Source organism: Athene noctua, chromosome 14 (genome assembly GCF_965140245.1).
Source record: "Athene noctua chromosome 14, bAthNoc1.hap1.1, whole genome shotgun sequence".
Taxonomy (NCBI): domain Eukaryota; kingdom Metazoa; phylum Chordata; class Aves; order Strigiformes; family Strigidae; genus Athene; species Athene noctua.
The window spans coordinates 15201761-15223380 of record NC_134050.1 but is presented as its reverse complement, the minus strand read 5'-3'; the positions used below and the strand labels follow the sequence as shown (position 1 = coordinate 15223380).

The window sequence follows — 21620 nt, the reverse complement described above, 5'->3', positions numbered from 1 at the left end:
ACCTATTATTGCTGAAGAATGATGCCATTATGCAGAAGAATGGAGTATCTGTTTATATGTTAATAATATGAACTTACAGTTTGATAGAGTGGGATGCTATCATCAGTCAAAAAAAACCCCCCCACAGAATCCCAAAAATCTGTGTGATATTAGTGTTGTACTGCTAGGCTTATGTATTTTTAATAGCTAGAACAGCAGTTATTTCCAGTATCCCTTTGACAGTGAGGAGTTAAAACACTGGCTTCAGTTTAACTTTATCCAGAAGTTTTCTGTAGATGCTCCAGTTAGGAAGATGTAAGCTGAAATATTTTTTTTGTCTGCAGGCTGCCTTGCAAAATGGTATGGAACGTGTGCAGTTATTTTTCTTGAAGAACAAATGCCGTTTGCCTCTCAACCCCAGTCTTGTGGCAAAAGAGCTAAATATTAAGGTACTGCACATTCAGAGTTGAAAAACCTTTTGAAAATTACATATAGGCAAAGCTTTTATGAATTGAGAAAATATAATTTGAAGTACTTGAAGGCTCTTTAGACTGAGGGGGAGAGTTTTGATTAAAAATTCTGATTGAACAAGGCAATGAAATTAGCTGAGCAAAGATAAAACTTATACAAATACTTGTGTAAAACCCGTGAAGGTACTTGTATTTTTTTAAAAAAATCTGTAATACCTTCCTATTTCTTCAGACCCTATCTCTCTTGAGACCAACTATTCTGGCTACAGTAAAGCCAGGGACTATTCAAAGTGTATGAAAAAAACTTCTTCACAGTAGTAATCAAAAGAGAAAATTGAGCAAGTCTATAAAGCTCAAACAATGAGTAGATACTGTGAAATAGGTGAAACTACCTGTTACTGCTTGTGTCCAAGAGATTCACTGAATCCAGGGAGGCACACAGTAGCTCTAGTTTATTGTGAAGGTCCAACAAGTAATAATGTAGGGAGAAGCAGGTAAATTATTTTTCCAGAACTCTGCAAGATTTGGCAATATCAGCTCAACCACAGTCTTGATTATATCATCATGCATGACTGAGAACCTAAAGGTCTGTGAACACTGGATTTAATCTTGTGTGGAGAGACTTGCTTTCCTTCTCTACTGTAATTATTAAATCATGAGTATGTACTTGAAAGCAGATAAATGAGAAAATGTAGTGGAACTTTCAAATACCCATTTTTTAATATCTTCTAGGTTTCAGAAAAAGCTGCTGATAAAATATTTATCCTTGTTTTATTCACTCTTCCCTTCAAAATGTATAAAACATCACTGTGTAGCACTGTTGGCTTTTGTACAAGAATTCAACAAATAACAGCCAAAGGGCTCTTTATTCAAGGGAAACACATATTCACCACAATCGCGATGTTAGAAGTCTGAATGGGCACATTGTGTGTCAAACCTGCTTGTTGTCAGAATATCTTGTTCTCTGGGCTAGCAGGAATAGTCCTGTTTAAGTACTAACACTAAATCTATTTGTAGGCATGTTCGTTCTTCAGCTCCAATGCAGTACCACTGAAAGTTGCACTGATAAATGCAGACCCTCTGGGAGAAGAAATTAATGTGATGTTTAAGGTAGGTCTTGCTTGTGTGTTGGAGAAAAAATGTTGAATGATAATCATTATTGGTGTCGATGAACTTTAGTGTAGACCAATAAGATTAGTTAGTTTGTGAGTTTGTTGCTGTGTATCTAGAAACCAATGTCTGAACAGGCTGTAAAATGTGAAAGTAAGTCTACTTCATGTGAAAGCTGAAATATAGCCTATTTCTCTTTAAATGCATAGCGATGAGGAGGTAAATAGCATAATGTATCACTTCCTAGAAATGTAAAGCAAGTACGATCTGTGAAGTTTAGTTTTGCTGAAAGCATGTTATGTCTCTTAACTTCTATTTTTTCATTTAAGGTTGGAGAAGACTTGCGACAAGATATGTTGGCTTTACAGATGATTAAGATTATGGATAAGATCTGGCTGCAGGAGGGACTGGATCTACGAATGGTTATCTTCAAGTGTCTCTCAACTGGAAAAGACAGAGGTGCAAAACCAGATGCTGCTTATAATTTTTGCTCCCCCACTTCAATTTCTTGTCAAACTGATAGTGGAAATTTCTGTGCAGCAGCACAGAAACAGTGGAAGGCCAGAAGCCCTCCATGCAAAGAAATTCAGAGTCAAGAGTATAGCAAGTTAACTTGTTCTGAATTTCCTGAAGGCTGAGTTGCATTTAAATGTGTTTCTTCTCTTGAGTCCTGACATTGTGTTGACAATGAGCAGCAGTACAAACAAATATAATGATAAAAGCTAAGGTTTCTCTTGATGCCTTTAATGCAACACAAGAAAATAGTGGTGCCGTAGCAATCCTCATTCTGAAAGTTTAGTTATGATGAAAGAAAGTATTCAAGTCAAAACTGAAATTCTAAAGTATTTGGAATCTGTTGCCGTTGGTTTGCAGGGTATCGTTCACATACTGAAATATGCAAAAAGAAGAAAAATTTAAAACACACGCCACACACTGTCCCCCAGAATGAGTGTCATATGCTGGTGTAAGTTCCTTGGAAATACGAGGCTGTCTTTCACGTTTGAAACTAGGTCACAGAACTCTTAAGTTTGAGTGTAAATACCACCCTGCACCTCGAACATGCTTTTTCCTAGTTTTCAGTAATTCTCTAGAACTAGCCAACAGGAACCACAAGATCTTTAAGATGATAAACAATAACTTAAATATTTCTTCAGTCAGATGCTAGAACAGCTTGATGAAAACCCTTAAATACATGGAAATGTTAAAAGTTTAGGTTGGCAAAATAAGCGAAAAGTTTCTATTTATGTAAGACCTGTTTTTTTAGAGAAACAGGTGCCTTTTCTTCCTTCTTTGAACAATGAATTGATTGCATGGCATGTTATTTTTTTTTTCAATCGCTACTATTGGTATTCCTAAAGTACTTGAAGGATTAAAGTGAAAAAGAAAAATGGATGTAAATTACAGATTTGCCTTCAGTAGCTCTTGTCAAGATATAAATAAAATTCTGTTAATCAAATAAATATTTTCCTTTTATGATTTAGCTATACAAATATTTTTAGTAAATGGTATCTCCAAAATAAGGCCACATTTAAAGCCCACTACTTTATTTCTGGAGCAATGTTCTGGTCTGTTTCAATGCTTGACAGCCATTAAAGTTACTGAAGTGTCAGTGTATGAAGAGTGTCAGCATCAAAATATTTTGCAGTTATTGCTTATAGTTCAATACTAGTTTATGTAGTAGAAAGTAATTATTCACAGTGTAATTTATATATGCATTCTAGCAATCGTAACTAATTGTAGTAAAGTAAGCCTAAGCTGGATTGCTACATGTGTTTCATGGTATGCTTTGTAATAGTCAGCAGAAATGCTTAGTGCACTATTTTTACATCTCACTGGGGTTTAAAGGAAGCTATTTTAAGATTATAAAATCCATTGTCGTCAAGAAGGATTCTACTGAATTATAAAAATGCATTATAATTTAAGGACATGATTAAATACAATTTTTGTTTTATATAAAGGCATGGTAGAGCTTGTTCCTGCTTCAGATACACTTAGGAAAATTCAAGTGGAATATGGAGTGACAGGTTCTTTTAAAGACAAGCCTCTGGCAGAATGGTTGAGGAAGTACAATCCTACAGAGGAGGAGTATGAAAAGGTAATTTTTTTTCAGTGTTGTTCTCTTCTGAAGATCTTTTAAAAGGGAGAAATACCATCTTATGAAAGAATGAAATTCTTATTCCAGATCTTCAATTTAAATTTTTGGTTTATATCTTTAGGAAACTTAGCTTTTTCCTATATTTGAAGAAGAGCAAATAAAAATCCCTTATAACTAAAAAGGATCCACATGAATTCTTAGGATTCACATCAGGAGTTTTTACTGGATAGAGAAAAAATGTATTTCACATTTAAGATAGGGAGGAATGGTGGCTGCTCTTAATTGTGTTATAGGAACAGTGGTTTCTTCTCATACAAGCACATGGGATTCAAAAAAAAGACATTTTTCTTTTGGCTACAATGCTGTTAAAACACATTGGAAAAATAAGCCCTGTACCCTTTTCTCTATTAATGTATTTATTTCCTTTTGTGATTTGTCTTCAACTCCTCTTTTCTCTTGCATTTTTTTTTTAAAAACAAGTATTTTTTCTGGGAAGTGTGATATCCAGAGATACTTGTGAAGCTATCTGCCTGAATGCTGTTTTGGAAAAAAGCAAATTTTAGAGGCCATCTTGTCTGCCTTGGATTTACCCTTGTCAAGATTGATGGTTGAATGCATGAATGGTGTTTTCCCACTGATACTTGTTCTCAATTCACTTTTTTTCTCTCCTTCCCAGGCTTCAGAAAACTTCATTTACTCTTGTGCAGGATGCTGTGTAGCTACTTACGTATTGGGAATTTGTGACCGCCACAATGATAACATCATGCTCCGAAACACAGGGCATATGTTTCACATTGACTTTGGGAAATTTTTGGGTCATGCGCAAATGTTTGGTAGCTTTAAAAGGTATTTTCTGTATCTGAGTGATGTGGAGAGCGAAGTGATGTTTACTATATTTTTATAAGCATTATAATTCTAAGCATTAACTTTTAAATTCCTGTTATCTGCTGTTCTCATTATGAAGCCAGTGTCTTCCATTGAGCCACAGAGTTTCCAGAATGCATTCAAACATAACTGTACAGAATTAATTTTGAAAAGGTTCTGGCTTCCTGTTTTTATATTCTGTTCTCTGAAGCTGTTTTAAGTCAGAGCACATAGGCATAACTTTCAGATAAAATTACTTTTCCTAGCTACTGGTAGATTGAAATAAGGAATTTGGTGTCCTAAACATCATTTATCTTCAGTGCCTACAAACTGCATTCATTCCTTAAGAGCTTTGTGGTATACATACTGGGCAAATCTCAGTAGCAATTTCTTTACAATAGTTATGGAAGCCAAGTGTTTGGGTACAGGAAAATATTAATATAACTCTTTATTGATATTTGGGATCCTTATATCTAACACAAATATTGGTGTCATACTTTTCCAGGAATATTGGATAAAACTGTAGTGTAGGTTCACCCTTTTAGCTATATTCATACAATTATGTATTGTGTGCTTGTTCAGTAAACTTTATCAATGAATGAGAAATTGAGTGCCAGAACCTCTGTCGTCTGGGTGTATGAGTGTGAAACAAATGAGAACAGACTCTGGCTCATAAAAACAGTAGTGAATGTCATTATTATAGAAGAGTGAACAGCAGGTTTGCATTTACTACCCCTCTCTGTAGGGGAAGATAATCTATATCCCGGACAAAGGAGTTACGTTTTAGTCAGGTGATAATATAGTCATTGCCTTTGCTTTGGTGTGTTATGGCTTCCAGAAATGAGGGATGGAAGGCATTGTAAGGTAACCTGTCCTCCAGGCGTTGCTCCAGGAGATCTGCTGTAGGGCCAGTACCATGTGAATGTGCTGGGAATCTGAGAGAGCACTAAGCAGCTGAACCCACCCCGAAAAAGTAAAATGGCATTCACGGATTATTTAGTATCACCGCCTTGGGGTGGAAGGGAGGAGGAAGCACATGACAAAGTGAATAGACCTTATAATGAACTTAGGAATTCTGTTCTTTTTGAACAGGGATCGAGCTCCTTTTGTGCTAACATCGGATATGGCTTATGTCATTAATGGTGGTGAAAAACCCACTATTCGCTTTCAGTTGTTCGTGGATCTCTGTTGTCAAGCATACAATCTGATAAGAAAACATGCAAATCTCTTCCTTAACCTACTTTCATTGGTAATCATTTTATTAAATTCAATTGAAACTTGATAGATCTCATGTAGGATTTTATTAAATGCTGTGCTTTTTATGCATGCCTTTAAAAGTCAGAAACATCAGAAATACTTTTTAGGAAGGTGGTATTTGGATTTTTCTGTTAAGCTTTTTTACTACCTAGCTATTTCCTGAGAATTTAAAATTAAGATGATACCATAATTTACACTGCAAAGTGTTTTAATGGCTTTTAGCTCAGCAGAAATGGTGAAGGGAGTAATTGTTGATTGTAAGTAACTGTTGGCCATTGCTGTTATCATTTAGCAAGTTAGTGCAAACTTCAAATGAATTTGGTGTAAGAGTTTTAATCATTTCAGTGTAAAATTGTATTAGTTTTATTGCATTAAAACTGTAAATTCCTGCAGATGCTTTCTTCTGGGTTACCAGAACTAAGTGGTGTTCAGGACTTGAAGTATGTCCAGGATGCTCTCCAGCCCCAAACAACAGATGCAGAAGCTACCATTTTCTTTACAAGGTACTGGATAAGTCAAAACTAGCATCATCCTCTTAATGGGAGCTTTCTGCTGTGAAAAAATGTACTAAAGATATTCACAAACATGTCTGTAGAAGCTGAATAGTTACACCGTACAACTGTAAAATATTGGTTAACCAGTGAGCTATAGAAATAAGTTTTATGTTTGAATCAGTTTTATATGATTAATGCTTGTGCCAAAATACTTTTCCTTTAAGACAAACTTTTTGCATAAATTTTGTTTGAAATGCTGTTCAGCTGTTTGAGACTTGCATTTTAAATGGATCCTAAATTGCTGAATAGCAGTGTATATGATGGGAACCTTGTAATGCATGTAAATAAGTTCTCTTTCAAGAAGAGAGCTCACTGGGGATTGAGGGATGATGTTCCAGTGCAGTGAGTAGGGCGGGGGTGTGTGTAGTGTAACTAAGTTGTTGCTATGTGTTACAAGATGTGTTATTGTACTTCTTTTAAAATATGTGGGGGAAACTGCAGTAGCATGCATGTAACTTTTTTACCAACTCTGGAAAGGCTTCACTTGGATAACAACCCATTCCAAAGTTTGGATACTGAATCTTCTATTAAATGCTGATACATTCTTTTATGTAGCCCATTGTTCACTTTTAGTTTAAAAACTGTTTCTCTGTCAGTAAGAAATTGTTTTTTTTTTTATTTTTCTTAGACTTAAGTCTGATTCACTAACAGAGCTTACCTTTGTGCATTCTGACGTATGCTCTAGTATTTGACATTATTTTTGCTTTTCTAGGTTGATCGAATCCAGTCTGGGAAGCGTTGCCACAAAGTTTAATTTCTTTATTCACAATTTGGCTCAGCTGCGTTTCTCAGGTCTACCTTCTAATGATGAACCCATCCTCTCGTTTTCTGCTAAAACATACTCTCTTAAACAAGATGGCCGAATCAAACAAGTCTCTGTGTTTACATATCAGAAGAGATATAACCCAGACAAACATTATGTAAGTATGTGGAATCTGTTTCCACTCAATGAAGATACTGTGCATTTTCTTCCAACAAGATAGTCGTCATCCTGCTAGAAGTTCAGTACTTAATTGTGGAGAAGTAGTCCAGGGGAAGCTTGTCTTGTTTAGCCTTAAGTAGCTACCTTTGAGGTACATGACGAGGTTCCCTTTAGTGACATAATATAGTAAATACAGCTATAGATACTTATTCAGTTGGGCACTAATGTCAGATTTAGTATGAGCTGTAGAGTTTTCCGAAGTCTGACTGCATTGACTATAATAGGAGCCCAGAAACCTACACCAGTGTTGACACCCAAAACTAAGCCCCACTGTGAATGACTTGAAAGTGAGAACAAAATCCATAAGTGAAATCTAGATGGGAATGGGTTTGCTTGCTTGCTTCCTGGAGAAGAACAGAGTTGTATTGGCTCTGGCTGGGCTGGAGTTACCTATCTTCATAGCAGCCCACACAGTGCTGGGTTTTGGGTGTTTAACTAAAACTGTTGGCTAAAGCACCATTGGTTTGGGTGTTGAACAGTGCTTGTGCAGCGTCAAGGCTTTCTCTTTTTCTTCCATTTTACCCCTGTCCCCGCTGCAGTGAGTAGGCTGTGGGTGAGCAAGGAGCTGGGAAGGGACACAATGGGGACAGCTGACCCAAACTGGCCAGAGGTACTCCGTAGCATATAATGTCATGCTCAGCAATAAAAACTGGGGGGAGAGGAGGAAAGTAGGGGTGGGAGGATGTTGTCTTCCAAGGTGGCTGTTGCTTGGGGACTGGCTGAGCATGGGTCTGTTTGTGGGAGGTGGTGAGAGATTGTCTTTGCGTCACATCCCCTCCCTCGACTGTCTTTATCGCAACCCACGGGTCTTCTCGCACTTGCTCTTATTCTCTCCTCTGTCCAACCGGTGAGGGGGTGGGAGTGAGCAAGCAGCTGTGTGGGTGCGTAGGTGCTGGCCAGGGTAAACCAACCACAGGAGTGCTAGAGTACAGATCAGTATTTTTAGCATCCAATAATAGTCTGCGAAAATGAAGACACTTCTTTAAAAAAAATCTAGAAGGAAGCAGAAAGGGCAGAAGTAGTGTTGGTGGAGATGATTTTTAAAAACGGGGATTTGAGTCATGTTTATGTGCTTATGTAGCCGCCTTCTGTAAGATGGCTCCTTCCTGAATAGAAGTTAAAGTCAAACACTTTCTGGTTTTGTTCTGACCTTCCATTAAAGTTGTACTTGCTTCTCCTAAATAAAAGCATCATTCCCTGCATTTATGCACCTACACTCCTGGTCAGTCTTACTAGAGGCAGCAAGCATTACAATTTGTTCTCAGGATTTTGATAGACTTGAGTTACACTTTAAGACTTGTATTAATATTTGTATTCCTATGCAAAGGTTCAACCATCTTAAGCTTATTTTTTTTACTTTTTTACTGCTGTTGCTGGCCTAGACTAGGCAGCTCAAATTAAATCTTCCTCCAGTTGTTTAAAAAGTGAGCTATACTGATACTGGCCCCACAGATACATATCTAGATACAATCCAGCACTGATGTGTTAAAATTCTGTACATGTACTATGAACTTACAATGAGGCTTAAAAGGGAGGATGTGTACAGCTTAGCCTTAACTACCTTTATCCCCCTGTCAGATGTGGATCTACGTTACGGGAAGATCATGTGATGTTACTTTGCATTATAGTAGGGCTATTTATAATTCAAACTACTATAAAATGTAAATGCCGTTGGTGGGATATGTATGCAGGAGAAGAATTACCATAGTAGAAAGTGTTAATTGTTAAGAAAATTACATTGTTAAGTCAGTTCTGTAATATTATCACTACTTTTATCTTTGTGTTTTTGTGTTTTGGGCAGATCTATGTAGTGAGAGTTTTGAGAGAAGGGCAAGTTGAGCCAACATTTGTCTTCCGAACATTTGATGAGTTCCAGGAGCTCCACAACAAACTTGGCATTCTCTTTCCTCTTTGGAAGTTACCAGGGTATGTTCCTAACTCACTCATCACTATTACAATGGAAGCAACAAAACTGCTCCCAGCTGGGTGGAGGAAGAAATAGCTTGAAATGGAGACCAAACTGCTAAGAGGCAAACTAGACCACAAAGTTGGCAATTAAGGGAGAAAACCTTTGTCTCTAGGTTTTAAGGAGGAGAGCCAGAGGAGCAGCTCAGTGTCTTTAGTCTGTGTGTCGTACTGCTTATAAAAAATCCCCTGTAAACCTTTCCTTGCCTGTCTATAATGTCATTGCCTATTAGCATGCTGTGTTTCCACCCATGATTGACATTAAAAAATGGATGTCAGCACTTCAGGATGGAACTGACAATGAAATCTAACTGCACTTACTTCAGAGAGGTTAACTGAAAAGTCTCTTTTGTTCTGCCCTTGTAGCTTTCCTAATAAGATGGTTCTGGGAAGAACGCATATAAAAGATGTAGCAGCTAAAAGAAAAGTGGAGCTCAACAGCTACATACAGAGTCTGATGAACAGTTCTTCAGAGGTGGCAGAAGTGAGTTCAAATAACTTAAGAAAATCCAGTGCAAGTTTTCACATTTTGGTGCTTGTTAACACTTAAACTGATATATAACGTTTTTTCCAAATTTAGTGTGATCTTGTTTATACTTTTTTCCATCCATTACTGCGTGATGACAAAGTGGAAGGAATAGAAGGAATAGCCAGACCTACAGGTAGGTAATGGTTTTGGGGGGTGTTTATAAATTGGATGATTATAATATGACGCCTTTGTATGACTTTGTATCTTCTTTTAAAATATTTTGTAATTCACTGCAGTTTTGCCTCATTGAAAACTTTGCATCACTGTCTTTCCAAATGTGCCTGCATACGGTTTTGAGGAAATAAAAACATAACAAAAATTGCAACAATATATGTGATCACTTGGGCTTGCTTATGGCTTGACTAAATTATTCAAGTTTTTACTCTAAACCTCTAAGTTGCTTCTTAGAAGAGAATGCAGAAATCTTTAAAACCTGTGACATGGCCTTCTTACTAAGAAACTAGAAATAAAATCAGAAACTGAATTTTGTCTAAGGCTTGTATTTTTTCTCCCATATATAATAAGTCAGTGTAGTACTGATGAAAATGTACAAATATTAGAGGAAATAATTGTATAATTTTTCAGATGCAATTCCATCAAGTCCTACCTCAGGCAAAGTGGGAGGAGAAGTGAAACTATCCATATCATATAGAAATAGCACTCTATTTATCATGGTGATGCACATTAAAGACCTGGTAAGTAGAGATTCTGAGCTCGCTGCCAAAAACTATTTCCGTATTGTCAGTTACCACCTTGACTTAGTTTGATGCAGGAATGGTCGAACTCTCTTTCCCTCCAAATTTCTAACTGCCAACTTAATTAACTGATGCCTTTGGTTAGCTTAATTGCAGTCTAGATACTTGAAAATATATTCAAATAGGCATGCACTAACTAGTTTTCTGACTTGTTTTTGGATTGTAGGTTACAGAAGATGGTGCAGATCCAAATCCCTATGTGAAAACTTACTTACTTCCAGATACGCACAAAACATCCAAGCGCAAAACCAAAATCTCCCGGAAGACAAGAAATCCAACTTTCAATGAAATGGCAAGTTAAAATTTATGTATTTACTCCCTGTGGTTTGCTATTGTCTCTTATTCGAAGCAGTAATTAAAATGTCTTTAAAAAAAAATCTGCAAAGATACATAAAGAGAAAAGTAACTTGTTTGAAAAACTTTGTGCTCTGTTTAAAAACAAACAAAAAGCCCAAAGCAACTGAGGAGGTAAATATACAAGTAAGCAGAAGTTTCTCAGACTGACTCTGAGGAGTGATGGGGAGAAGGAAAGGAATATCAAAACTAAAGATTCACCTGCCCTGGATTCAATGGTTTATAATGTGGAGAAGAATTAATACAGAAGTCTTGGCATTTAAACAGTACTCCTGTCTAAAACCACTGGTCCTTATCAACACTTAACATTGGAGCACAAAATGAAGCATGTCTGTACTTCAGCCCATCTTCTGAGAAACAGACATACTGGAGGGTCATAAATGTGCAGTTCAGACCTTTATCAGTGGCTAGACAGTCAGAAGAAAGGGCAATCTAACTTCATTGGGATAACCAAAAAATTCTTCGCTTCTTACCTTCTAGCTTGTGTACAGTGGATATAGCATGGAGACTCTGAAACAGAGAGAACTTCAGCTAAGTGTGCTCAGTGCAGAATCGTTACGTGAGAACTTTTTCTTGGGTGGAATTACACTCTCACTAAAGGACTTCAACTTGAGCAAGGAGACTGTTAACTGGTATCGCCTAACTGCTGTACCTTATCTGTGAGCTCGTTTCTACACCTGAGTAAGACCGGAACAATTGTATTTGCTTGTGCTTTGTGCATCTTCCTACTTGAAGATAACTTGTACATCTTAATACAAGAGACTCTGCATTTCAACAGATATGTTGGACCAATGTTTATGTAGCCTAATTTGGACGATATCTAGAAAACCTGGTTTATGCTTATGTGATGCTATCAAAGCATCATTGTAAACATTTAAGAGTTGCGGGTAAAGGAAGGGGTTTTTAAACCATCCATGAAAGCGAGATGAACAGTTTGACCATGCTGGTTGGTTAAACCATGACTTAATCATTAGGCCTGTGGATATAGTGCATATTTGCTTTTAATTTGTTACCTGTGTTGTGTCATCCATGGCATGATGCTGGAGAACATCAAAGAAATGACATATTTTAGGATTACATTCCCACTAGATATCACAGAAGCAGTGACGGGTAACGTTTTGGTGGCTTCACACACACCTGTAGAAATGAAGGTTGAACGGCTGGAAAAATTCCTTAGCGTTGCATTTAATCCCAGATTGATGCTTCACTGAGAGTTACTGGAGTGAGTGCCAATAATGGAAGATGTAAATAATGGTGCCTTATAATTCAAATGCTTCTCTTTTACCTCATATCTGGTATTTAAATATGTATACATGTTAACTTTTAGCTCCTTAAAAAGGGGAAACGTTCTCATATTTGATACCTTGCAGGTCCTACTGGAAGTCTTCCTGAGATGTGTTGCTTACAAATAACATCAGTCATACTGATCTTCATAGTTAGTGCAACTTATATACATTTCTTCCAACCCCATCTTCTGCCCATGATCTCCAAAAATTGAATGAAGACTGGTGTACGTGGTGCTGTAGGAAATGTGCCCAGCTTTTCGGTGATTTGAAATGTCTTAATTTCTAGGACATTTAAATACCACAGTGAATAAGTGTGGAACAGATTCAAACACTAAATCCAAAGTGGCATTTGCACCTGTACCTTCAGGTAAAGGGTAGCCTCCAGTTAAAAAGCAGAACTGCTGGATGAATTGCAGGCCAGAAATGAGGTACATTAATGGAGCTTTGGGAGAGAAACTTGGTTATTTGTTTTTTAGCAGTTCACAGTAACACTGTTTCTTACTCCCAGTAAGAATTAATTCCCCTGAAAATACTTCATTCCAAGGACTATTAGATTTTAACTATACTGTGACAGTGAAATACAAATGTCGTTCTCACGTTAATACCACTGGTTACTTAATTAGGTGTTTCTGTACTACAGGTGTAGCCTTTTTATTCACCTTAGTCATGTTCTGTCTAAACACAACTATAAAGTTGCACACTTTCCTTGAATCGGGACGGACTTATCACCACTGACTGTGACTAGAGCAAAATTTTAAAGTAAAATATGCAACTATAAACAAAGACACAATACCAAGAAAGCCCTTCTATATATACCTAACACTAAAAACTTATTTCATAATCTGATTTTCCTTCCCCTGCTACTGACCAATCTCCCTTCAATACAGAAGAGAGAAGTAAACTTGAATCTCCTGGTGCCTAAAAGTATTCATGGTCCAATTTCGTAGGAATTATTACAATTAAAAAGCTAAGAATATCTTGAATGTTAGAAACTGGGTTGATACTAATGGGCGCTAACAAGTCCCAGTTTTATTAGGCATCTTCTGCATATTTTTTGTTTAGTATATAGCCTGTAAATAATAAACTATATAACTAACTAGATATTTCCTGCTCACTTGACGCTTTTGAGACTTACTCCATTCCATCATTAGAATCACAAGTCACTTAAACACAGGAAAGTAGACTACTGTTTTTGTGAAACGTTCCATTGTGAAATAAAATAAAAGCAATATGTACTGCCTTTTTTGCAGTTTGCTATTAAAGCACAGTGTCTTACAGCACAAAATACAAATAAACTAAAATCATTTAAAAAGATTTGCAGTTTTAACAGTTGTCTGGACTCTGAAAAAAAAAAAAAGCATAGTACTGTATTATTGTTAGCACATGTCCTGACTTCTGGTTTAATCTTCTTCACAGCTTAGCTCATTTTGTGCCTTTCCCTTCCTTTTCAAAATAGTCACTGGCTGAAGCTTTTTATGGTCATGGATTTTGTCTATGGGATCTGGCCTTGACCTCTCTTCACATGTAGAGGAACAGCCCTAAGCTTTCCCCTCTTTGCACTATTCTCAGTTAAGAAAAATGTGATTGTTGCAATAAGACTTTAATGTACTACATCCAAAAAAAGGTGGATGTGAAAATATTCAGTTGGGGTGGAATTTACCAGTACACTAAGTAGCTTGAAAACGTAGTTTTAACAGCTTTTTATATCTCGTTTAATGAAAAGAAAAAAATCACTTATGCAATGTATGACCTGCAGCCAGAAATATAATTGTCTGTACAGACCTTGTTGGGGTATTTCAGAGTAACAGCTTGCGCTAAGACCTCTTCCTTTTCTCTATTAACTTAGGACTTTGCACTGAACTTTTTATTACTGCCTTTTTACGACCTACAGCTACCTGTCTCTGGAAGCGTGTGCGATCTCTGATAGAAGCGTTCCTCTATCGTTACACGGAGGGTTGTGTAGGAATCCCCGTCACCTGCCTTAACGCCAGGGCTCCCCCTGGGGCCCGCCGCCTCCCTGCTCCTCCCTCGGACACTGTGACTGAGCGGGCGGCGGGGGCGCGGGGAGCAGTTTGCCTGCCCTTGTCTGTATGTCTGTAAGAACCAAATAATTAAACCAGCTCGTTAATAAAGGTGTACAACACTGCCCTCCGGCCTGCCCCCACCGGACGGGTTAAATGTGACTCCGTAACTGTCCTGTAAGTACATTAAACGCTATGCTGGGACAAACCACCGCTCCGTGTGCTGCTCTTCTGTCCGCCGGGGCGGGGCCGGGGGCCGCCGGTGACCGCCCCCGGGGCGGGGCGCTGCCCGCCTCAGCCCGCCGGGGCGGGGCGCCAGGCCGCGCTGCAAGCCGGGCCCTCGGCTGGGGGCGGGCGCGGCGCCGTCGCGCCGCCGCTGATTGGCTGGGGGGCTCTGGGTGGCCACGCCCTTTCCTGCGGAAGCGGGGCGGGAAGGGCCGCAGTCTCGCGCCGCCCTTTCTTCTCCGCCGCCGCCATCATGGGCCGCATGCACGCTCCCGGGTAAGCGGCCGCTGCGGGGTCGGCGCTGCCGGGGGCGGCGGCTGGCGGGCTGTGGCCGCAGCTAATAGGGCGCCGCGGACAGCTGTGGGAGCGGGAAGGCTGTGCGGGAGCAGTGCGGCGTGGGGGGGGTGCGGGGGAGGCCGGCGCCTGAGGAGATATGGCGGCAGGGTGGGGAAGGGCTCGGGCTGGCGCTGAGGTGCGGGTTCCCTTGGCCGGCTCTGTGCAGGGACTGGCCCCGGTTCCTGTTCCCGGTGTTGTCCGGGTGCAGCCTGTGCTGGTGGCGGCCCTGTCTCCGGGCGAGGAGGGACCCTGGGCGGCCGCAGGCCTCGGCCCTGCGCGCTGGACGCGGCCCTGCAGCAAGCGCTTGTAGCAGGCCGCCGGGTGGCGGGTCAGGGCGGCAGGCTGCCTCGTCCGGCTCCGCTTAGCGTGTGATCTGCTTCTTCCCCACAGGAAGGGCTTGTCCCAGTCTGCCTTGCCCTACAGACGCAGCGTGCCTACGGTAAGTAGCTTGTGGGCCCGGGCGGCTGCCGTGTGGCGTTCGGCGCAAGGTCCGGTTCCCCCAGTGCAGCTCAGCTGTGCTCAGGAGAAGAAACAAAACGAAGAGCTGTGATATTTTGTGTCATCGTTTCTAAATTATGGCCTGATAAAATGCTACCTTAGCCTATGGTGTTAGAATGCTGAGGAAGCAAGTATCGTTTCTTAGCTAGATGATTTGTTGAGCAAAAAAAGTCTCTTTACCTTCTTTGTACCTCCCTTTAAGTGCTATTTCAGTTACTTTTAGTTCATGTGATCATAATTCCTAGTGATTAAATTGCTCTCTTCACGCTCGAGTTTGGCCTTTACCATTGTGGAGTACACTGGCTTTTTTCTAAACTATTCACGACTGTAATTTGCTGGTCAGAACACTAACAAGTAATATCAGCATGCGTTTGGTTCATTCAATGTATTTAGAAAACAGAAAGATTAATTTGTGGTGCGTGTGGAAAAGCAGGTGCTGAAAACCACTTAAACGTAAAATTAAAGCCCAAAATGTGAAAATAAAGAGGTACAGTTTGAAGTGAGATAATGTGAAGCTGCTTGAAGTACTGCTGGTGGTTAAACAGTTTAATAATGATTAGGATGCTCAAATGCTACAGTTGCAAAAAAACCCACAGGGTTTTTTAAGCCTTATATTTATTTGTATTCTGTTGTAAATTGTAATCTACAAAAAACTTCCAAATATGTTTTGCTATGGTTTTCTATTTCATACTGTGACAGTATTAAAAAGGAAAAAAAACAAGTGAGGAGGTTTTGTAGCTTATTGAAAGAATGAGGATTGCCTGCCTTGTTGGTGTTGTCTTCCCCAGTGAAACAAATGGATCTACTCAGAAGAAATAGAAAAGGTACAGTTCTTTGTTGAACTGTGCTGAGTAGATCCATTTGTTTCATTTTGTAATTAATTTGTGTATTTTTAGTCTGATTTTCACTAATCTCTGTAGGTGCTTTACAAAGAGATAGCTAAACGGTTCTCAATTTTGTGTTTCCGTCAAAGGTCCAATTGAAGGAGTTCCCAATGGCAGTGACTTTTTATTCTGTAAATTTGCGTTCATGCTTTAAGTGTGGTCGTTCAAGTAAAGATGATAAAGCAGCTGGTTGGAGGCTGTATGGGTTGTTTTAAACAGAGACTTTTCTTCCTTCACCCCTGCCTTCCCACACCGTATTTCACTAGCGCTATAGGTTCACAGTATGTAAAAAGGTTTCTGTATCATTAAAAGTACAATTTTAGTTTTTGATTTTTCAAGCATTACAAAGCATCTATTGCTACCACTTAAAAAAAGCATTCATGTAGCTAGCCTATGCTTCTGTACTAAGCAGTGTTCATCAGATTTTATTTTTTTTATTTTCTTTAGTGGCTGAAACTTACTTCTGATGATGTCAAGGAACAGATCTACAAGCTGGCTAAAAAAGGCCTGACTCCCTCGCAGATTGGTAAGGTTTATGAATCACTCCTAAAAGTTTAGTTATGGTCATGAGCTATGTGGTGTACTTAGGTGCTATGTGAATATTGTTTGGCGTTTTTTGAGTGTGATCTTTAGAGTATTAATGATCCCTGTGGTACAGAAGTAAAGAGTAAAGATATCTATGACATCTTTCTTAACCTTAGAGAAAAGGGTGATTGAATACCTAGTTTTAATGAGTACTGTTGAAAATTTCCAAATATTGTAGCACTTAATGTGTTACCTGCCTAAATGTGATGAGTGGGTTAGCTGTCTGTTAAGTGCTATCTGATAAAGTGTTTCAGCTTCTGTAAGTTATCTTTTGCTCACTCATTGTCTACCATTTGTTCAGTTTCCACCAGAAAGGTTTTTGATTTAGAGAAGACCTTTTTTGGATATCTTCTAACTATAAGGTTGATTTTGTAGGATTGGTTTAAGGTTTTTCTTTTCAGTGTGAGATTCAAATGTTTGTTTCAGGTGTGATCCTGAGGGATTCCCATGGTGTTGCCCAGGTTCGCTTTGTTACTGGCAACAAAATCTTGAGAATCCTTAAATCGAAGGGACTGGCCCCAGACCTTCCAGAGGATCTTTATCACTTGATCAAGAAAGCTGTTGCTGTTCGCAAGCACCTTGAGAGAAACAGAAAGGTGAGTGCTAATTTAAGTAGGTAAGTCTCTGTGTTGTTTTTTTTCAAATAATACAGTTGTGTAGTTACAACTTGACAGAGCAAAGACTTCAGTGTGCTTCCTGTTAGCCACCCCCTTTTGAGTAAACTCAGGTGTTTGGAGAAGCATTTTGGTAAAGGAAAATGGTCTTTGTCTCTGAAAAGGATCTTAAAAGCATTGCTTAAATCACATATTTCTGCTCCTGATCTGATTTTACCAGATTCATCAGACTTTGGTAATGGGAAAGAGAAGTTCGTAGCAGCAGCTGTAGATTTTTTGCTTAATTATAAAGCCCATCTGAACTGTACATCATGGCGAAGTCAAAGTAGGTGCTTGGTTGTAATGTAACTTTCTTTTCAAGGATAAAGATGCCAAGTTCCGCCTGATTCTGATTGAAAGCAGAATCCATAGGTTGGCTCGCTACTACAAAACTAAGAGAGTGCTGCCGCCCAACTGGAAGTAGTAAGTCTTCTCTTGTGTTACTATTTTCACTGAAGTCTCGTGGGTTTAGTAAACAATATGTTGAGGCTGTTCAGAGGGTGAAGAGTGTATTATGGTCAGGCATGTAGGTAAACCAGGCAGCAAAGAATAGGTGTTTTCATAAATATTAACTGATAAATTAATGAAACTTATTGCTGGGTAAAATGACTCTCATAACACTTAAATAATTATTGCCTCAACAAATTAAGTCACTATCTATTAGGCAATTTTTATAACATTTTATACAAACTGAAGTCTTTGTTTTCACTTACACTTTTATGTTACTTTCAAAGTTTACTGAAAAATGGCTTAGTAGCTTTTGCAAAAATGAAAGTAAGTTGTAGTTTTTCTCCAGGATATTTTAGCCAACATAGGAGAATTCCCATAGATGTTAGAGCTAGCTTCTCTTTTTCTGAAAAGACTTAAGTGCAGCCAGCCAGGTTTGGGAATATACAGTTTTGTGCTGTTATCCTAGTTTTTGTATTTTAAAATGAAGAGTGGTATCTTTAAACCAGAAAAAAATTTCATGGGAAGTGGTTAAGCTTGGGACTGGAAGATAAATCTTCGAACTGAAGTGGTATTTTTGACAGCTGGTTTGAAAAACTGCCTCTGCAATTTATATTTATCTTTTTCTCTTTTTTTCTCTCTTTGTAGTGAATCATCAACAGCTTCTGCCCTGGTCGCATAAGAGCTGTCAGTGACTTACTGAAAGAATAAATTTTCATTAACTAAGTTTGTGTTGTCTCTAAATGGTTGGTGTCATAAAAAATTCTGCTTGTTCAGGAAGCTGCATGTAAATGGGAAGTTTTCAGGGTGGGACAGACGTGTGGGCCAAGCTGGGCAGTAGTTGCTGTCGTTCCAGAGCAGCAGTGACCTGGACATTCACAGCAAATGCATTTTATTCACGTGGGGCTGTGTCTCTGTGTGTCCTGCAGGAAGAGCTGTGGAAGAAAACAATGACAGGAGAAAGAATTGGAAATTCAGAAAATGCAGAAAGGATTAGGTAGAAGGAGGGGACAAAAAAGGAAACAAAATTGGAGAGGTTGATTAATTCATTGTAGGTAGCGTGGATCTGTTCCATGTGCAGAAAGCTTCAACAGACCTCAACCAGTTCCTGATAGTAACTATTACTGTCATCTGTAAGTAATTTTAAAAATAAGCTTTGAGATTTGGAAATGCAGACAGCATCCTCAAGTGGTCTGTCGTTACTGAGGTAGTTTTCTCTAAACCCAGGGAGTAGCTATTGTTTAGTCCCTGTTGCTGAGGTGGTGCTTCCAGGTTCTAAATAGCTTTGACCTTAAGAGTCATCTTTCTGCTGGAGAAATGTGGAGAACAGACTGACAGCTTTTTCTTTTTTCAGGAGAAAATTGTAAATAGAGTTGTTCTGAGTTGTTGTGACTGTTGCTCTAAGTCTTGGTGCATTACTTAACTTTTGCCATATTAAAAACTTAAGTAAATCTAAATAACTTTCTTGTAAGGTGTAGTAGCTACTTTCTAGATCATAACCAGTGGAACCTGGTAACTTCTGGATTTAGTTTTATAGAAAGACAGGATTTCTCTGCCCTGGTTAGGGAGTTAAATATAGACTTGTGATTAAGAGTTTTAAAAGAAAACGCTACTGTCTGGTCCATATTAAAAGTTAAATTACCAGCCTCCATATGCTGTCAAAATAACTCATTTCTGGAAGCTTCTGGTGATTACTTGCTAGACTTTCACAATGGGAATTAAGTGTTCTGGGATGTAGAGGCAATAAACCCCTTTAATGATATTAAAATCATTCTGCTGTGAGTCTTTGGGTTGGAGGTGTTGCCAGCTGAAAAGCAGACACTTTCGTTGCTTGTAGTTCTGAAATAGCTATATGTAAATAACAAAAGTACCAGCAGATGGCACTTTGAAGCATTAGTGGTTTTAAAAATTGAATATTGCAAATATTGCTGCCTGGAGGTCAAGTGTCAAGGCTGACGGTCCAACCTGGTGAAGAGGTGGTCAATGGATCTAGAACTGTAGTACTACCGTGTGTGTGGTGCCAGCTGATACGACGGTTTGAGCACACAGTGAGCTGTGTTGAGGCTTGTGCAGTTCTTGCATGCTGTGCTGCTGGGATGTTCGGGTCTGAACACATTCTGTACCGTGTTCCAGCACTGGTTTGCTGGAGGGCTGGAGCAGGTGGTGCTGTACTCGGGGATTTTGCCCGTCAGTGGTGCTGAAAGCTGCTGACCTTGCCGGCAGAGGAGGGAAGGGCAGGGGCTGTTACAGCGCTGGGGTCTGTCTCACAGGCATGTAAATGCCTTGTGTACTGTCAGGAATGAAAATTACCCAGGGACAGCCCCGGGGCTGGCAGTAAGATCAGATCCAGGTATTGAAGGTACTCCTGAGGGTAGAGAGGTGCACCATATCTACTGCCTGTAGAATTTGGCAACCTCTTGTCAAAGTGGTAACGGTATTGTGATGGTACTGTTATGTACAGATATTTCTGTTACATTGCTAAAGATTCTGTATTTCCTGGAAATCCTACAGGCTGGCTTTAGTTGTCTGTTCTCCTTAGAGTTGTCAGTCCCTTACCCCTCTGATGACCCGAACTGGTACACTGTTGGTCAAACCCAGTGGCCCCAGGTTGTCTGCTCAGCAGCTGGAATGCCACAGAGCCAGGGGTGGCGACAACAGAGCCAGGGCACTGGCAGGGGTAAAGCCTCCCTGGGCAGCGCGGTCCTACGGTGTGTGTCTGGAGGGGGGAGTGTGGGACTGGGAGCAGTGTGGTCCTGTGGGGGGAGTTCATCATCTGGGGCCGTGGTAGAGGCCTGGGCGAGTGGAGTTCCTTGAGTCTGTGCCGTGTGAGCCAGGGCTGCCCCGCCAGCTCAGGGCTTGGCATCCACCTGCCCAGGGACAGCACGGGTCGTGACTGCCTGGGAGGGTTAGTGGAGTCTTTCCTGCTGTTCTGGGTAAAGGTCCTGTAACTTCCTTTGTCTGGAGAGATGCAGTAAATCCAGATCTGCAAATAGTTGCCCAAAATGAATTCTTTTTATGAATCAGCACAAACTGTCTCTGCCCCAGGGTTATCTCCAGGCATCACCCTGGCTTCCCTCTCCCCAGCAGTCTGCAGACTTAGGGCCCCACTGCCCTCTAGCTTTCTGTCACAGTGCCTTGTCTCTTTATGGTTTCTTTTGCCTTGACTTAACCTTCAGAAGCTGCGTCCCGGTTTCTGCCTCATTCCCAGCAGCCTTTTCTGAATTTCCAGTGTTGCCTTTTCCTCCTGCAGCATTTTTTACTCTCCCAGCAGGTACAAATCTAAGCAGTGATTATTTTTCCCCTAGGCTGGTGTGAGCTTTTTCTTGCATTGTGCCAGGTCACACATCAGAAAGGAGCTCACAGCCTCCCCCGCTTCCAGCTCTCGGCCCCTGCGGCGCAGTGAAGCCTGCCCTTCCTTCTTCAGAGAGGTGCAGCTGCAGGGCCTCTGCCTCCGCAGCCCGCCACGGTACTCGGGGCCCCTCAGCAGCCACGTGGCCACGCCGTGCTTTGGTACCGTGGCCCCTCAGTAGCCACGTGGCTACGCCGTGTTTTGCTGCTCTGTACCGGCCTCGTTTGCATGGCGACTGGTTCACAAGAGCCTTCCACTAGACTTCAGTCCTTGCCAGCTCTGCCGCCGCGCCAGGGCCGTGGGGTGCGTGGCAGAGGCTGCTTCCCTCTGGCTCATGGAGAACGGTTTTGAAGGCTGGCTGCTGAGGCACCCTTTCCTCTTGCAGAGCCCCTGCTAGCCCTGCTTGTCTGCCGTTCCCCGGG

General features: G+C 40.3%; 2 protein-coding genes across 5 annotated transcripts in view; both read left to right on the top strand.

Annotated features, from left to right (window-relative positions):
- Nucleotides 1-14425, top strand: part of PIK3C2A (phosphatidylinositol-4-phosphate 3-kinase catalytic subunit type 2 alpha) — a 52712-nt gene extending 38287 nt beyond the window's left edge. For all 4 annotated transcript variants that reach the window (XM_074918589.1, XM_074918590.1, XM_074918587.1 and 1 more), the window contains 14 exons: nucleotides 324-428; nucleotides 1467-1559; nucleotides 1889-2018; nucleotides 3518-3654; nucleotides 4331-4500; nucleotides 5611-5767; nucleotides 6169-6278; nucleotides 7042-7249; nucleotides 9113-9237; nucleotides 9643-9760; nucleotides 9857-9938; nucleotides 10391-10500; nucleotides 10727-10852; nucleotides 11395-14425. In XM_074918589.1, the coding sequence (XP_074774690.1) occupies nucleotides 324-428; nucleotides 1467-1559; nucleotides 1889-2018; nucleotides 3518-3654; nucleotides 4331-4500; nucleotides 5611-5767; nucleotides 6169-6278; nucleotides 7042-7249; nucleotides 9113-9237; nucleotides 9643-9760; nucleotides 9857-9938; nucleotides 10391-10500; nucleotides 10727-10852; nucleotides 11395-11577 (1854 nt within the window). In that variant the 3' untranslated portion in view covers nucleotides 11578-14425. The remainder of the gene's footprint in view (nucleotides 1-323; nucleotides 429-1466; nucleotides 1560-1888; nucleotides 2019-3517; nucleotides 3655-4330; nucleotides 4501-5610; nucleotides 5768-6168; nucleotides 6279-7041; nucleotides 7250-9112; nucleotides 9238-9642; nucleotides 9761-9856; nucleotides 9939-10390; nucleotides 10501-10726; nucleotides 10853-11394) is intronic.
- A 194-nt stretch (nucleotides 14426-14619) lies between these two features.
- RPS13 (ribosomal protein S13) lies at nucleotides 14620-18576 on the top strand. The gene is made up of 6 exons (XM_074917997.1): nucleotides 14620-14722; nucleotides 15173-15221; nucleotides 16612-16690; nucleotides 17176-17345; nucleotides 17725-17825; nucleotides 18498-18576. Exons 1-6 carry the CDS (start codon nucleotides 14700-14702, stop codon nucleotides 18529-18531), a joined length of 456 nt encoding a protein of 151 aa, XP_074774098.1. The 5' UTR covers nucleotides 14620-14699; the 3' UTR covers nucleotides 18532-18576.
- The last annotated feature ends 3044 nt before the right edge of the window (nucleotides 18577-21620 follow it).

Coding starts and splice junctions, on each gene's coding strand:
- RPS13 (XM_074917997.1), top strand. CDS start 14,700: ATGGGCCGCATGCACGCTCCCGG. Junction 14,723..15,172: donor GGCCGCATGCACGCTCCCGG/GTAAGCGGCCGC, acceptor TCTTCCCCACAG/GAAGGGCTTGTCCCAGTCTG. Junction 17,346..17,724: donor ACCTTGAGAGAAACAGAAAG/GTGAGTGCTAAT, acceptor TTTCTTTTCAAG/GATAAAGATGCCAAGTTCCG.